This window comes from Podarcis raffonei, chromosome 14 (genome assembly GCF_027172205.1).
Source record: "Podarcis raffonei isolate rPodRaf1 chromosome 14, rPodRaf1.pri, whole genome shotgun sequence".
NCBI lineage: Eukaryota > Metazoa > Chordata > Lepidosauria > Squamata > Lacertidae > Podarcis > Podarcis raffonei.
The window spans coordinates 14,582,020-14,599,819 of record NC_070615.1 but is presented as its reverse complement, the minus strand read 5'-3'; the positions used below and the strand labels follow the sequence as shown (position 1 = coordinate 14,599,819).

Here is a 17,800-nt window from a genome sequence, read left to right as displayed (position 1 = left end):
TCAACTGTAACTAACCTGATGCTGTTCTGTGGAAAAAACAGGTGGTTACCGCACAAACTGCCCCTACATTTGTCCTGTTCTTCTGGTCCTCTCTTGCCCTACATTTCCACTTGCAAACTAGGTCCTCATTTGTGTCTGATGTAGGACCTTGAGTCTGAAACCCTGCATTTTGATGAACAGGTTGCTGAATGGAATAGACTTTTAATCCAAATGGTATCTTCTGTTGCAGTAGCTAGTGCAGGTAAAAATAATGACTCCTTTCAGAGGTTTAGCTGTTCTCAGATAAGACCCAAACCATTGTGTGATATAGCATGGTAATGTCAGTTTCAAGGATTCAGGCAGAGATCCAGAGATTGAAGGCTATGTAGGGGATCTTGAATTCAGCATCTTTATTAAGGCTGGCATGAGTGTATCCATGTGAGTTACAAAAATGCAGGTGCTTGTTTATCCCAACCCACTACAGTGGGTGATGTAGCTGCATTATTTGATGCAATTAATTAATAAGGCTGTACCAAGTATACGGGTTACATTACTGATTAGTACTCTCTTTTTCCCTTTAGAGATAATAAAACAATGGAACAATTTGAAGATCACCTATCCAATAAAAAAGGTGTATCATTCAGGATGGGCCATCAAGGACACAATCTGCAAACCAACTAGTCGGCATACAAATCTGACTAAAGGAAAGAGATAGGTTCTACCCACACACTAATGGGTGTAAATTTCTCACCTGATTTCATATACACATTAAATGTGAAATGACAAAATAACGTTCCATAAGTAAATTTGCAGGGGCTGCTTCATGGGGCATCAGTGTCAAGGAAGAGCTAGATGAGATAGCTCTTTCAAATGCAGTGTAGATCTTGAAGACACCTGCTAAACATCGAAGGGACAGTTTGGTATTGTTTCTTCAACTTCATTGTTCCTACAGATATTTCTGCAAATGGAACAAGTGTTTCTGGTAGTGGAAACTAAGGGGAGTTGGGTGCAGGACAAAATGTTCGTAGAGTTTGAAGCTTTGTTCTCCAATTACTGGTGCTTCTCCTAACCTGGCCAAATGGAACTAATACTGTACAATAAGGGAGCTTCTGCATGACAATAGAATTACTGAATCCTAAACAAGATTAGCTGTAAATTATAAAAGATTGATTACATTAAAAACTATGGGCTTGACAGTCTTGGGTAGCTTTTTTAAAAGTCAGGGAGGGATAAAACAACATCTTTGCAGCCATTTATCTCATTTATTTTTTCCTTTGAAGCACTTGATTCTATTATTTATTAGACTTCTTGGTCACTTGCTACAAAGATCTCCAAATGAATTACAACATATTTAAAAACAAAAGTATATTTTTCCATTAACAGATCCATATAAATCACATTCAGTTCATTACGTGCACAAACACAAAATCCCATAACAGCAATTTGAAGCTTTGGCAACACACTGTTAGCAAAATATCCCATTTTTCAGGTTTTTATTGATGGTGTTTATTGGAATTGGTTTTAGTCAGGCACCCCCAAATTCGACCCTCCAGATGTTTTGGGACTACAGTTCCCATCATCCCTGACCACTCTTCCTGTTAGTTAGGGATCATGGGAGTTGTAGTCCTAAAACATTGGATGACCGAGGTTGCCATTCCTGGTTTTAGTATTTCTGTTGTGTTTGTAAGTTGCTTTGAGTCATTTTTATTAGTAATGCGACTAATAAACATTTCTCTAGTTGTTACACTTATTTTTATTTATTTCTATAGCATTTTTATATGAACAGAGCACTTTATGTTTGTTTTAACCTGCGATGTAGCTTGCCAAATCTAGATAATGCCATCCAGTTTTTTATACAGTGGTGCCTCGCAAGACGGAATTAATTCGTTCCGCGAGTTTTTTCTTCTTGCGAGTTTTTCGTCTTGCGAAGCACGGTTTCCCATAGGAATGCATTGAAAATCAATTAATGCGTTCCTAGGGAGACCGCCTTCAGACCAGGTCCAGGGACAGCGGGGAAGATGCGTGTGCTTCCCCGCTGTCCCCGGAGATTGCGGGGCTGGCGGTGGGGAGAAGGGCTCTTCTCCCCACCGCCAGCCTTCAGAAGAGGTCCGGGGACAGCGGGGAAGACGCGCTGCGCTTCCCCGCTGTCCCCGGAAATTGCGGGGCTGGCGGTGGGGAGAAGGGCTCTTTTCCCTGCCGCCAGCCTTCAGAAGAGGTCCGGGGACAGCGGGGAAGACGCACTGCGCTTCCCCGCTGTCCCCGGAGATTGCAGGGAAGACACGCTGCGCTTCCCCGCTGTCCCCGGAGATTGCGGGGCTGGCGGTGGGGAGAAGGGCTTTTCTCCCTGCCGCCAGCCTTCAGAAGAGGTCCGGGGACAGCGGGGAAGACGCGCTGCGCTTCCCCGCTATCCCCGGAGCTTGCGGGGCTGGCAACGGGGAGAAGCGATCTCCCTTTCGCCAGCCTTCAGAACAGGTCCGGGGACAGAGGGGAAGGCGCACTGCGCTTCCCCGCTATCCCCGGAGCTTGCGGGGCAAGCTTTGTCTTGCGAAGCAAGCCCATAGGGAAATGCGTCTTGCAAAGCGGCTAAGAAAACGAAAAACTCTCGTCTAGCGAGTTTTTCGTCTTCCGAGGCATTCGTCTTGCGGGGTACCACTGTACTGTGCTGCAGAGTGCCAGTTATTTGAATAACACTATGCATGCCATAGGGACGCAGGTGGCGCAGTGGTCTAAACCACTGAGCCTCTTGGGCTTGCCGATCAGAAGGTTGGCGGTTCGAGTCCCAGCTCCTGCCAATCTAGCAGTTCGAAAACACGCCCAAAAGTGCAAGTAGATAAATAGGTACCACTCCGGCGGGAAGGTAAACGGCGTTTCTGTGTGCTGCTCTGGTTTTGGTGTTCCGTTGCACCAGAAGGGGCTTAATCATGCCGGCCACATGACATGGGAAAACTGTCTGCGGACAAACGCCGGCTCCCTCGGCCTGTAAAGTGAGATGAGTTCCGCAACCCCAGAGTCGTCTGTGACTGGACTGGACTTAACTGTCAGGGGTCCTTTACCTTTTTTATCTTTATGCATGCCATATCTATATTAGGCATGCTACAGATTGATCACTTGTTTTATAACTGCTGTTTTATAATACCATGGCGCATCCTGTGTGGTAACATTTCATAAGGGGAAAGGAATCCATAATGTGCTTGGCTGCTGCTTGTATAAGCAAAACTGGTGTGTTTTTATCTGATAAAACCTGAACGTAGTTTCTCTCTAGTTCAGGTTTTACTTTTACAGTATGAATAATTATGGAAATATTTGACAAAGCTGGTAAAGTGGTATTAATTTCTTAAATGAGAGGGCTCGTATGATGAACTCTGGGCCACTAACTGCTTCACCCTAATGATGTTTTAACGTTGCTGGGTGCAAATAAAATTTCAATGTGAGATGCCTTCTCCATTCCCAAACTGTTCCTAACACTTCTCTGCTATTTTTATTTGGGGTCAGATTATGGACTTTGCTTATGTAGCTTTGCAGCGAGGAGACAAAGAATATGAGTTTAGGACACCCTGCCATTGTACTGTAGTCCCAAAGATAAGACTGAAAGCAAATTCCTATAATCAAAATAGCACAAAGCTTGTGCCTCCACTTAAAAATTCCACTACATCCCTCTTGTTGACTCAACCTCTCCACCCAGTTCTCCTGTGGAGTTTGCAATTCAAAGTAACCCTTTTCACCCATTTTACAGAGCAATCCCGAGTGCAGAAGCCTACTGAGAGAATTAGTAAGCCTCCAATCTAAATATGTTTGCTCAACAACTAGTCCAACTAACTTCAGTAACTATGAAGTATGCTGGGGCTTGCAAAGTGTTTTATAAGTTTTATTTTGTCTGTTCTTCCCAACATCTATGAGATGGCGATTCACTAGCAAAATGACTGGGCAGACTTTCTGAAGTAGAAAAATTGCAATGTATTGGTTATTTCCAAGAAGCTCAGTTTTTTGAGTTTGTTCAGTTATTTTGCAACAGGGGAAACAGAAAGTTTGCCATCTTAAAAAAGTTGCACAGCATGGTCAGTTCAGCCATATACACCAACAGGGTATTACCAAAAGCTTGTGGGTTCATTATATCACAGGAATCCAGCAACTGCTTTAATTATTGGAGAACTGGAAAGTGAAAAGCAACATTTTAGAAGTTCTCAAAGAACTCATCTACCTTCCTCATAAAACATCAGGGTGCTTTACAGCAACATAAAAAGCATTAAAACAAAAAAAAACCTACAGTACATCACACTGTATCTGATGGTTGCCCTTTGCAGCTTGAAGCAGCTCTGTCTGCTTTTTTAATTTTATTTATGCTTTTCAGGTTTATACATTCACTAATTTTACAATCATTTTAACATTTCAAAACTTGACTTCCTACCCCCTTTCTGTGGTTCCTTAAATTTATTTTTAATATCTTCTGCATACTCCAAAATAACTTAATTTGCTCCTTTATTCATCTTCTTTAACATATATGCTCTTTTGAAACTGCACGTTATTACAACAATCCTGCCAATGTTCTCATCTGTTTACAATTGATCTGTATATATTCAATAAACCATTTCCATTCTTTTATAAAGAGTTTGTTATCTTGATTCCTTATTCTTCCCGGCAAGTTTTGCCATTTCTGCGTATTCCAAAAGTTTTTGCATCCATTCTTCCTTTGCTGCCGCTTTAAATTTTGGAGTGAGTAACATTCTTGCCACTGTAGTAGCGTACATGAATAAGTTTCTATACATTTTAGGTAATTCTGTCCCTATAATTCCCCCAAAAAAGCTGTTGGTTTTGTTTTTTTACAAAGGTTATTTTCAACATCCTTTTCAATTCATTGTATATCATTTCCCAGTAAGCTTTAACCTTACTCAGGGCTGGATTTAGGTTTGATGAGGCCCTAAACTGCTGAAGGTAATGGGGCCCTTTATATGTCCAGCTGTCCTTTGTCAACAACAAATTGCTGCTTTTTTGTGTGGAATATATGCTATATATGGTAAGTTATGTACCTAATAGGTATCTAAAGCCATCTGCACATAACAAAATATGTATTTTATCAAAGTAATTGTTGAAAAGTCCATACAGAATGCAAAGTCCATAATTTCTATAGATAGAAATTAGCAAACCAGTGATATTTTAGTGATCGGGCTAGCAGGCGGGGCCCATTACTTACATCATAGGAGCCTACACAACACAAAACACTTGCTGTATGTAGGTTTTATTTTATTTGTTTTCATCTTATATTTTGGAAATGTACACCTAGGGGTTATTTTCCCTTTAATTTTTTTCCAGGCCCCCAAGAAAGTGGGGCCCTAAGCTACAGCTTGTTTAGCTTATACGTAAATCCGGCACCGATCCTTAACTACAAGACCACCACATACGATAAAAACCCATAGTTCTGTCCCTATAATTCACAAAAGAAAGCAGCTCTGCTTTCCCAGAAGGACTAAATTTTTGGCAGGCGAGGAATCCTTCAGTGAAAAGACGGGCAAAACCCCGTCCATAAAGTTCCCCACCTCATATATAGACACTTGAAACCCTGAACAAAAATTAAAAATAAAGATTTGGTGGCTGCTGTTTTATCAGCCGGCTACCCCGACACACGCTTCCCTATGAGTAAGTAAGCCATTCCCGCAGCCCAGCCCCTTTGCCAGGGAGGCTGGGCCCGAGCCGCGCCGTTGAGGGAAGAGCCACCCCTATCCCCGCCCACGGGCCGCCTCTCCGCCGCCTCAGCCCAGTTCCGCCTCGGAAGCGAAGGCCGCCCTCCAGCCCATCTTCCCTCCGCCGTTTCGCCTCTGGGACATGGGCCTGGGCCGGGTCGAAGGGAGGAGGGAGAGGTGGTGGCGACGGCTGCTGCTGCTGCTGCGAGACCCCCGAAGCTCAGGTGAGTGCGCTGGAGACGAGAGGGCCGGGAAAGGCCTCCTGGAGGCGGAGCGGCCTGCCCTCTTTTACCTCAGGAAGGACCCCGGGGTGGGCAAGCTGGTCTGGAGCCCGGAGAACGAGGCTTGCTGGCCGGGGGGGGGGAGGGGGTTCGGAGGGGAGACCCGACACGCGTCTGTGGGGCTCGGCACACACGAGACGGCGGGGTCCGTGTTGGCCGTGGAGGGGCCCTTCTGGTGGGCCCGCAAGGAGGAGCCCGGGGTGGCGGCGTTGGGGAGACTCGGGTTGTGAGGTGGGAATGGGCGGAGGCCGCGAGATGACGGGAGGCATAAGGAATTGAGAGAAAGTCCATACCGAGCAGAAAAAAAGGGGAAATGGAGGAGGGAAACCCCCCCAGCGATGTCCAGTAAAATGTCACCTTGGTGAGTGACCTGGGAGGTTGCATTCACACGTTACTCGAGTTTAACCCCCCCCCAAGCTTGATCAGCAGGGAACCGCAGCCAATTCTGGCCCTTTTCCTCGAGCCTTTATGTGACAGGTGTGTTTTCAAATGCTGGTTTGGCCCATCTACGCTTTATATATGCCCTTCTAAGCATATGCTTAAACAGAAATGGGTGTACACATAATAATAATAACTATAGTAATAATAATAATAATAGTAGTAGTGGTGGTAATAATAATATTTATTTATACATACATACATGCATACATACCCTGCCCATCTGGCTGGGTTTCCCCAACCACTCTGGGCGGCACCCAATACACTATTAAAAACACAATAAAACATCAAACAAGGCCAGTAGGAAGCCTGCAAAATGTAATTGCAAAATGTAATTTACCCATGATGAAATTCACACATGGAGGATCTGACCTGTAGGTGAGTGTGTGTCACGTTCCAGTATTTGGCTCCTCTTCCTTACATGCATTTGTAGTGATGCAGAATTGTCTTACGCGAGTAATGGAAATTCATGTGCGGAAGTAGTTCTGTGAAGTAAGCAGTGTGTGCTCACAGTTTTACCTTGCGTGTTGTGGATTTACAGTGAGTAATGCCTCCCAAACCTTTCCATGCGTTGAGACTGAATTTAAGCAGAAGCCAATACCATTGAATGATTGTGCCAATAAGTTGTTCTTGGGATGTCCATACATGTTCTAGCAGCACGAGAACATACAGCAGATCTTTCCAAACTTTATGTCGTGACATGTTAAGTGTGTCAGCTGCCGTGTGCAGCTGTGTCGTGCGAATGTTTCCTGTGCTGCTCCTGGGCCTGGAAAAGGGGTAGTTTAACCTCTGGTTTGCTAGTAAAATGGGATGGGGTGGCACTGTGGTCTAAACCACAGAGCCTAGGGCTTGCCGATCAGAAGGTCAGCGGTTCGAATCCCCGCAATGGGGTGAGCTCCCATTGCTCGGTCCCTGCTCCTGCCAACCTAGCAGTTCGAAAGCACGTCAAAGTGCAAGTAGATCAATAGGTACCGCTCCGGCGGGAAGGTAAATGGCATTTCCATGCGCTGCTCTGGTTCGCCAGAAGCGGCTTGGTCATGCTGGCCACATGACCCGGAAGCTGTATGCCGGCTTCCTCGGCCAATAAAGCGAGATGAGTGCCGCAACCCCAGAGTCGTCCGCGACTGGACCTAATGGTCAGTGGTCCCTTTACCTTGCTAGTAAAACTGAATTACTATGTCACGAAATGATTCATTTCTAAAAAGTGCGTCACCAACATGAAAAGTTTGGAAAGCTCTGACATACAGGTTCTAGGAGCATGAGTACATGGTGGTATCTTCACATGGGAGACTACAGTCGGTGAAGTTATAGGAATACCATGGACTTTAAAACATATATAGCAGCAACTGTGTAAATACCGAAGGAAAAAGTAGCCAGGAGAAAGATGGATGTTGAATTAGTAATATTTATATTCTGCCAGAGCCGATTGTTGGCTAGTTGATCCTCTGCCTACCTTGTTTACTGTCTGATTATGTTCGTGGCTGGCTATAGTAGAGGTATTGGTTTTTGCCAGCTGACTCTTCCTCAGTCTTACGACACAGTATATATGTGGGGAATGTAGGAAGTGTATCCTTGTTTCCTCTTCCTGTGCTTATGTGTTAATGACAGTTCATGTGTAAATGCAAGCAATAAATGGTAAGAACATTGTAGTACTGCTTATTACTTTTAACACCAGCTTCTACACACTTGAAGGAAAGGGCATAATGAAGGAAGGCCAATTGAGAGTATATGGGTAAAAACTGTAGGAAAGGGAAGCAACAGTGACCTTACTGTGGGTGTTTGCTATAGACTTCCAAGCCAGACTGAAGATTTGGGTGATGCCTTCCTACAGCATATTACCAGACATTCAAAGATGAGAAATACAGTATTCATGGGAGGCTTCAACTACCCCAATATCTATGGGAACTCAAACTCTGCCAAGAACGTAAGGTCCAACAAATTCCTCAATTGCCTCGCTGACAATTCATTTACCAGAAGGTGGAAGAAGCAACAACTTTGACCTGGTCCTCACTAACAGGGTGGAACTGACTTGACAAACTGGAAGTACTGGGACACTTGGGAGGAAGTGGTCATGGCCTCTTGGGATTCATGAAATAGAACCAAAGGAAAGCTGGGTGCAATTGTAAAAACACTCTTGATTTTAAGAAGACTGGTTTCAAAAAACTGTAAGGAACTAAGTAATACCATGGTCAGAAATACTTAAAGAGAAGGGAATCCAAAATGGATGAGCGTTTCTCTAAGATGATACATTGAAGTCACAAAGGCAGACAATTCCAACAGAAAGAAAAGTTGGAGGCATCTGAGGAAACCGGTGTGGCTGCATAAGGAGCTTACAGATGACCTGAGATTTAAGAAGGGCATGTATAAGAAATGGAAGGGGAAATCACAAAGGAAGAGTATACATAGGTGGCCAACAGTTGCAGGGCGAATGACAGGTGGACCCGGCTTGCAAGAGAAGTTAAAAATGTTTTTTAAAGCTTTCTTTGGCTATGTTCAAAGCAGGAGGAAGAACAAGCAAGTAGTAGGTCCTGTGTGTGGAGAAGATGGAGAAATGCTGTTTGGGGACAGAGAAGGAAGAACTGCTCAACACCTACTTTGCCTCTTCACCCAAAAGGAAAGCAGTGCCCAACCTGGTGATAACAGAATAAATTATTTAAGGAGGGAGCTGCAGCTCAATATAAGAAAAGAGGTGCTAAGGGAACACTTAGCTACTTTAAATGAATTCAAATCTCCAGAGCCTGGTAAGCTGCACCCAAGGGTACTAAAGGAGCTTGTGGATGTAATCTCAGAGCCTCTGTTTATAATGCTTTAGAATTTTTGGAGAACATGTGGACTGGAGGCAAGCAAATGTCCCCATCTTCAAAAAGGGGGGGAAAGAAGACCCAGGTAACTACTGACTGATCAGCTGAGCTTGACACTGATACCAGGTAAGGTCCTAGAACAGATAATTCAACAGTGTCGGTCTATGAGCACTTAGAAAAGGATGCTGTGATTACTAAAACCCAGCATGGGTTTCTCAAAAATAAGTCATGCCAGACAAATCTCATTTCTTTTTCTTTTTTCCCCTTTTGGATAGAGTTACAAGCTTGGTGGATCAGGGGAATGCTGTAGACTTCATGTATGTTGATTTCAATAAGTCTTTTGACAAAGTCCCATGATATTCTCGTGGAGAAGCTAGCAAAATGTGGGCTGGACAAGGTAACTCTTAGGTGGATTTGTAGCTGGTTGACTGACCTAACCCAGACAGTGCTCACTAATAGTTCCTTATCATCCTGGAAGAAAGTGACAAGTGGTGTACCACACGGTTCTGTCCTGGGCCTGTTGTTCAACAACTTTATAAACGACTTGGATGAAGGAATTGAGAGGATGCTCATCAAATTTGTGGAAGACACCAAGCTGGGAGGGTTAGCTAGTGTAGCAGAAGACAGAATTGGGCCAAAGCTAATAAAAGGAATTTTAATTGGGACAAATGTCTGGTTCTGCACTTGGGCAGGAAGAATCTGCTACACCAATATAAGATGAGGGACGCTTGGATTGCCAGTAGTACATCTGAAAAGGATTTAGACCACAAGGTTAGGATGAGTCAACAGTGTGGTATGGCAGCAGAAAATCTAATGCTATTCAAGACTGCATCAACAGAAATATAGTGTCCTGATCAAGGGAAGCAATAGTCACACTTTATTCTGCCTTGATCAGACCACACCTGGAATACCACATCCAGTTCTGGGTGCCAAATTTTAAGCAGAATATTGACAAGCTGGAACATGTGTAGAGAAGGGCAACCAAGATGATCAAGGGTCTGGAAACCAAGCCTTATGAGGAACAGTTGAGGGAATTGGGTATGCTTAGCCTGAAAAGAGGGAACTGAGAGGAAATATGATACCCATCTTCAAAGATCTAAAGGACTGACAAATGGAAGATGGAGCAAGTTTTTTTTTCTCCTGCACCGGGGAGTAGCTCTCAAACTAATGGCTTGTAAGTTACAAGAAAGGAGAAGAAGAAGAAGAAAAGTTTGGATTTGATATCCCGCCTTTCACTCCATTTAAGGAGTCTCAAAGCGGCTAACGTTCTCCTTTCCCTTCCTCCCCCACAACAAACACTCTGTGAGGTGAGTGGGGCTGAGAGACTTCAGAGAAGTGTGACTGGCCCAAGGTCACCCAGCAGCTGCATGTGGAGGAGCGGAGACGCGAATCCGGTTCCCCAGATTACGAGACTACCACTCTTAACCACTACACCACACTGGCTGAAGGACATTCTGACTGAACATCAGGAAGAACTTTCTGATGGTAAGAACAGTTCAACAGCGGAATCAACTACCTCAGAAGGTTGTACTTTCTCCTTCCTTGGAGGTTTTTAAGCAGAGGTTGGATGGCCATCTGTCATGGATGCTTTAGTTGAGATTCCTGCATTGCAGGGAGTTGGATTAGATGACCCATGGAATCCCTCCCAACTCCACAATTCTGTGATATCTGTTTTGCAAATATAGTGGTACCTCTGGTTACGAACGGAATGTTACGAAAAAGGAGCAATGCAGCAGCGAGCTCCAGGTGGCTGGAAAGCCAAACAGGATGTTGATGTTTGGGACTGTTCCGTGGGAACAAAGGAACAGTCTATTCACACCACTGAGCACCGGATGTTAGCTCAGAGTGTCATATGATCTGTACTGGAAGTACAGGGGAGGAGTTTTTCTCTCTCTGCTGTTGGTGTTAAGAGAGTGCAGACACGTTTCTCTGTACTGCTGGAAGGACAGAAATAAAGGCATGTAAATACATTTCTGTCTGTCTCTCTCCCCTCCCTGGGGATGGCAGGGGAGGAGTGGTGTGTTCTTCTCATGTTAGAGGAGGATCGCCGATTAAGATCTCGCCTGATCTTGCCGGGAGTCGCAGACGGGGAGGTCAACAAGGAACTCAAGCCGGGTGCCTGGAGAGTGGCAAATTCCTCTGACTAAGGCTTGATTTCCACAGTTTCCACTCACATCCCAGGGCAAAGTTCGCAACCGGGAGCAACTACTTCCGGGTTACCAGAGCTCGTAACCCACAGCGTGCGCAATCAGAGGGGTTCGCAACCAGAGGTACCACTGTATGAACAATTACTGACACCCAGTTCATGGTACAGTGGTACCTTGGGTTCCGGAGGTCCGTTCTTAACCTGAAACTGTTCTTAACCTGAAGCACCACTTTAGCTAATGGGGCCTCCTGCTGATGCCGCGCCGCCAGAGCACGATTTCTGTTCTCATCCTGAAGCAAAGTTCTTAACCTGAGGTACTATTTCTGGGTTAGCAGAGTCTGTAACCTGAAGCATATGTAACCTGAAGTACCACTGTACTTGTGTGTTGATAGGTACTTAAAACAGGCTATGATCAGATTGCCACATAATATTGGTGTAGTCAGTGGAAGTAATCATATGATCCAGAAACTAAAATAATCTAAAACAAAAGTTACTGGAATACTAATAGAATGTAATTAGTATATACTTATTAAATCAAATGAAAACAAAAAGCTTATTTAAGTGCATGACTTCGTCTTGCTCTCACATGAAGTAAATTGATAATTTTAAAGGGGGAAGTTAAACACAAAATATATGTTTCCCCAATTCACACATACGTGCAGATGTTCAAATGCAACTATTGTCTATATTTTTGGGGGGGGGGATATTTATGATATTACCAATTTCTTCATTTAAAGTCTCTTCCCATGAACACTGGGTGCACGGTCGCCATGGGAATTGTTTTCATGTGCCTGTTATCTGTGCAACAGTGAGCAAGCTGGCTGTATTTTTATGACCTTGCAGATGTTAGTAGCCTTTAGTAATAGTAATGTTATAAGAGTTTTTTCTCTCTGTTTGGATAATACCTAATGCAATACTGCATTGAATCTCAGCAAAACCTAATCACAAGATGCTGCTTAGGTGGTGGAGAAAAAATAATGACATGACGTGTTGAACCTTGAAGTTATATTTAGAAAAGGCTTCCAGTTTCCAGGATATGAAGTCTTTGTTATTGGTAATCCACAGTGTGGGAGAAAAAAACAGTTAAGATTACCTGCTTGAGATTAATTGAACAAGGTACATATGTATATTACTGGATGGAGTGAAAATGGACTATGTCTTCATACTGAGGGTTGTAGAAAAGAGCTTGTTGCCAGTATTTTCTGCTGTTCCTTTTTGTGTGTGTGTCTGAGTACATTTTCTAACAGATAATTTTGCACCACATAAAATGCATGCCTGGAAGCTGAAACTGATAACCTGGTGGTTTTTGAGAAAGCAATAGGGTTGAATACAGTTCTATTCAGTGAGGGTTTTTTCAGGGGGTGCTCAATTACCCTGGAATACCAACACCTCTTTTTCTAGGGGAAAAAGCCCTGGTTTTACTTGAGCTGTTTCAGAAGTCGTTTCACGCTTGTGTTCGTGTTTTTAAAGTTTCTGCAGGCAAGCATTCATAAAATGGTCAAAGGATGTGTCTTTGTATTTGTTAATAAGATCCATTTGAAATCTTTATTTTATTTTTTTCAGGAAACAACCAGGGTTGCTGAGTAATTCAAAGACCTATAACATCCCTTTGAAGCCTTTAGCATCCTCCTGAGGAGACATATCTATATACTAACATGCCTGCTGTGGCATCTGTACCTAAAGACCTATACCTCTGCACTTCATTGAAAGATCTTAACAAAAAGACAGAAGTAAAAGCTGATAAAACAAGTACTAAGAGGTATGGATATTTGCTCAGTTGACTTAGTCTCCATCTTGTTTCTTGGAATTAATGGAAAATATGTTCTAATAGATATTGTGCTCCATACACATAGCTAAAACAACGTTCACACTTTAAAAGAGTGCTGTATCATTCACTTTCCTGGTTGTAAAGTTCCAGGAGGTGAGTTAATGTTTAAGGAAGCTGAGCACTTTTGGCAGAAAATAATTTAAAGGTAGATCATAAAATAACACTGACTTGTCTTTTAAGAAAGAAAATTGCTTGTTCATACATTTGTTCTTTAAAGCAGCTTATCATTATAGGTGGAAGTTCTGCTTTTATGTAGTCTGCATTCATGACAATCCAGTAACTTTTGTGATTTTGAATTCTTTGCCTCAATTTCAAGTTATGTACAGAGTGCCCTCAAGATCTTCAAAGCAGCTGAGGAGTGCCGTTTGGACAGAGATGAAGAGAAGGCCTATGTACTTTACATGAAGTATGTGACTGTGTATAATCTCATTAAGAAGAGGACAGATTTCAAACAGCAACAAGTAGGTATCCAGTTATGAGTAGTTTTATATATGTTTTGATGTAAAGTTAAATATTGCATCTGAAAATTCAAGATAATAAACCACTGATTGGAGAAAGTGAAACACTTCTGTCAGGGACACCATAGGTGAAAATTTGCATTGGGCACTAGGCACCAAAGCGCATGGCAGTAATCCACTATTGTGATGGACATTGGAGGTGCAGTTGTCTCTGTTCCTTCACTCTGTAAGACCTGTAAATTCAGAATAATGCTCTGATATCAGAAATGAGACTACTACTCATTTCCCATAAGTTCAGAACTGGAAGCTCAAGAGGGAGAGCAACCGCTCATTGCAATCTCCATTTGAAACTGTCAATTATTCATCTATGACATAGTGCCAGAAAGATCATGACTAATGGATTTTTTCTGTATACATTGGGCAATGGTACACTGCTTGGAATGGTTTTATGCTTCTTGTAATTTCAGGATTACTTTCATTCAATGCTTGGACCTACAAACATAAAAAAGGCTATTGAAGAAGCTGAAAGACTTTCAGAAAGCCTTAAACTCAGGTATGCTTAAACAGCATTAAATGTTAATACGTGTGCTTGGTTTTTTGTTACCTTCCACCGTATTTTTCCTTATTAAGCACAGAGAAGCATTCCTCCTGCAACATTTTCCATTAATTGAGAGTTCAATAAGAGGCTAAAAACGTTTCGGCATAGAGTACCTCTGTAAGTGAATGAGAGAACGATTGCAGTGGAACTTGAATCTCCTGTGATCTTTATAAATGACAGTGCTGCATTCATGGCTAGCTATAGTGTTAGCCCTTGGCTTTTAGACATGTAGCAGAAACTTGGAGTCCTAGACCACCTCATTCAGGATGCTATTCCCAAACACTCTCTCTCTCTCTCTCTCTCTCTCTCTCTCTCTCTCAAGATTGGGGAAGTTAGAATAATCAGCAGCAGTTCATCACAATAATAATGAAAGCATGAGCAGCAGCAATTGATATAAAGCCATATCCAATATTAAACAAATCCAAAAGCACTCTGGAACATGACAGTCTTGGCCAGCTGCCTTAAAAATAACAGGAAGGAAGGGAGATGTGCATCCCTAGAGGAGTGGCTTAACAATGTTGCTGCTGCAGTTGAAAACATCCTGATCTGTGTGGCCAACCATTGTAATTCAGACATAGGGGGCACGCAGAGGAAGACCTATGAAGAAGATATTAAATGTGCAAGTGAGAAGTATCCAGGCTCATATTATTTAGAACTTTTAGCATGCTTGCCATAAAAGCATAAGAAGCTGTCTTTACACAAAAATCAAACCATTACCCATCTCGCTAAGTATTCTTGACTGGTAGCAGCTCTCAAATCAAATCTTTCTCTCCTAGATATGGCATAGGTTGAATCTGGGGCCTTCTAGATGCAAAGCATGTGTTCTACCACTAAGCTGCAGCTCATACCAAACTATTGGCTACTTTTGTTTCATTTTGTCTCAATAATTCTATTATCCTTTAATACAACTATAACCTTGTAATAGTGCATTTTTCCTTATTTTTATAAATATTTTTGTAAATATGATGAAAATGTGACCAGTTGATATGTGTAGGAGAACACATGTAGCTTCTTATGTTCCCCATACAGTTTTGTAGGAGAGCTATGGCATTTCATCTGGGCCTTTGATAGTGTGGTGCTTTTCCTTAAGAAATCTTTTTAATAATATTTCCTGTTTTCCAGACCCCCGAATGTAGTGGCATAACTACCATCCACTGCACAGATATCAGTCAAGTGTCCCCTGCTCCTCCAAAGAAACAATGTGCCCTTGTTTTTCAAGGGCAAAAGTACGATAAAGTATTTGGAATGCTCCCAAGATATTCATGAATTAACTACTTTGGGAATAATCCAAATTCTTTCTTCGACGCTTCTACAACAGTCTCCAAGTCAAGCTCTAGTAGTAGCATGTTTTGTTTTTTCTGTCCTCCTGTGGTACAAGAGCAGTTAATAACTGAATTTAGAAATTAATTAATGTGCAGGTGGTGATTAAATGGTATCTATAAGAAGGAGGAAGAGTGGTTGACTTCTGCCTTGATGAACCCAGATGAAATATTTTACCTGACTTCCTTTAAAGAAAAAATTTAGAATTTTCATTACTCAGACATCAGTTTCTGAAGTCTTCTTTCAGAATTTAGTATGCTATTCTTGTTCTGTAGCCAAGTGAGAATATTAGTTACATTTGTTTACTCACCACATTTGGAATGCTCACATACATACGCTGTTCTGACAAACCACCCTATAAACGGTGATTTTGTGTTTGTTTAATATATTTAAAATAATAGAGATACTACATTTTTGTCAACTTCGGAATAGCACTTGCTCTGCATTTCTAGTAGAATATTAAGGCTTCAAACCCATTCTTGCGTCCATCAGAGTAAGCAGCATGTAAAAGGATGCATGATGTTTAGGGTCTATTGTCCAGAAAACCAAATGGCAATCAGATGGTAAAGATTTAAGGATTATCAGGCTTTGGCTGATGTGTTTAGTGAGCACTTACAGTCTTCCCCACCTAGAGGCAGGCTCTGGTAGGTCTCAGCAGTGACTGACTCCCAAATCCTCCAGGAGAATGGTTCACTTCACCTTCTTTGATGGATGAAGAGAGCCAGTCACTGACCAGGATCTTCGAAGGCTTGGTCAAAAGTGTTACTGATGTCTCCTGGGAAAGAGGATGAGGAACACATGCAAGTTACATAATGAGTTTCCTGCCTAGGCTTGTTGGAGGCATTAACCCATCAATGACTGGTTTTCTTCAGTCTACCAGCTCCACCTGGTACGCAGGCTAAGACCCTACCTGCCCGCGAACTGTCTCGGTAGAGTGGTGCATGCTCTAGTTATCTCACGCTTGGACTACTGCAACGCGCTCTACGTGGGGCTACCTTTGAAGGTGACCCGGAAACTGCAATTAATCCAGAATGCGGCAGCTAGACTGGTGGCTGGGAGTGGCCGCCAGGACCACATAACACCGGTTCTGAGAGATCTGCATTGGCTCCCAGTACGTTTCCGAGCACGATTCAAAGTGTTGGTGCTGACTTTTAAAGCCCTAAACGGCCTCGGTCCTGTATACCTGAAGGAGCGTCTCCACCCCCATCGTTCAGCCCGGACACTGAGATCCAGCGCCGAGGGCCTTCTTGCGGTTCCCTCATTGCGAGAAGTGAGGCTACAGGGAACCAGACAGAGGACCTTCTCGGTAGTGGCGCCTGCCCTGTGGAATGCCCTCCCATCAGATGTCAAAGAGATAAATAATTACTTGACATTCAGAGTACATCTTAAGGCAGCCCTGTTCAGGGAAGTTTTTAATATGTAACGCTGTACTGTTTTTAACACTGATTGGGAGCCGCCCAGAGTGGCTGGGGAAACTCAGCCAGATGGGCAGGGTATAAATAATAAATAATAAATTATTATTATTATTATTATTATTATTATTATTATTATTATTATTATTATTCATCCACCAGAAACTCGGGCATCAATGTGCCAACAAAACAATCTCTTGCAATGAAAAAGCAAATTGAAAATTGTAATATTTTTTTAAACTAGATATGAAGAAGCCGAAGTGCGGAAGAAACTGGAAGAAAAGGAAAGGCAAGAGGAGCAACAGTTGAAAAAGCAGGAATTGAAAGATGATGCAAAAGTTTTAGCCAAAACCTCTTCAGAAGATTCATCAGATCCCAAAGGAAAAAATCAAATGGTAATTGGGACACTTAATCCTTAAAATGTTATCTGTTGTAAACATTAAAAAAATCTAGTCTAGAATATTGGAGGTGGGGGGAGTTGGCTTATATCTGGCAGCACCTAAAATTAGATTATTTAAGTTTGAAAACAAAACTTAGCAGTTACTTAGGGTTAAGTGTATTGTTCATTAAATACATTGTGCTTAATATTTCATATATTCAACAGGCTTATCCTGTTGAATAATTCTGAAGGTTGTCTATTTTAAATCCTACTCAGGCCCTAAAAGGTCATCACCATTCTAGCCTGTAACTGCTAAACTGAGCGATCTGATGTGTGGCTCTTTGTTCATATTGCAAGCATGTATATCATTGGTCTACCTTGAGCTGTGAAGTTGAGATGGACCTTTAATATTGAGTTTCTTTAGACTGATGCTAAAGGCTGGAAAATACCGTATGATCACCAAATCCTGTCCCTATTAAGGCACT

At 42.6% G+C, this 17,800-nt stretch overlaps 1 protein-coding gene across 3 annotated transcripts in view; it reads left to right on the top strand.

The window, feature by feature from the left end:
- Positions 1 to 5,688: 5,688 nt before the first annotated feature.
- USP8 (ubiquitin specific peptidase 8) overlaps positions 5,689 to 17,800 on the top strand; it is a 35,266-nt gene continuing 23,154 nt past the window's right edge. For all 3 annotated transcript variants that reach the window (XM_053365107.1, XM_053365106.1, XM_053365104.1), the window contains exons 1-5: positions 5,689 to 5,878; positions 12,884 to 13,079; positions 13,465 to 13,609; positions 14,074 to 14,159; positions 17,181 to 17,331. In XM_053365107.1, coding sequence (XP_053221082.1) covers positions 12,976 to 13,079; positions 13,465 to 13,609; positions 14,074 to 14,159; positions 17,181 to 17,331 — 486 coding nt within the window. In that variant the 5' untranslated portion in view covers positions 5,689 to 5,878; positions 12,884 to 12,975. The remainder of the gene's footprint in view (positions 5,879 to 12,883; positions 13,080 to 13,464; positions 13,610 to 14,073; positions 14,160 to 17,180; positions 17,332 to 17,800) is intronic.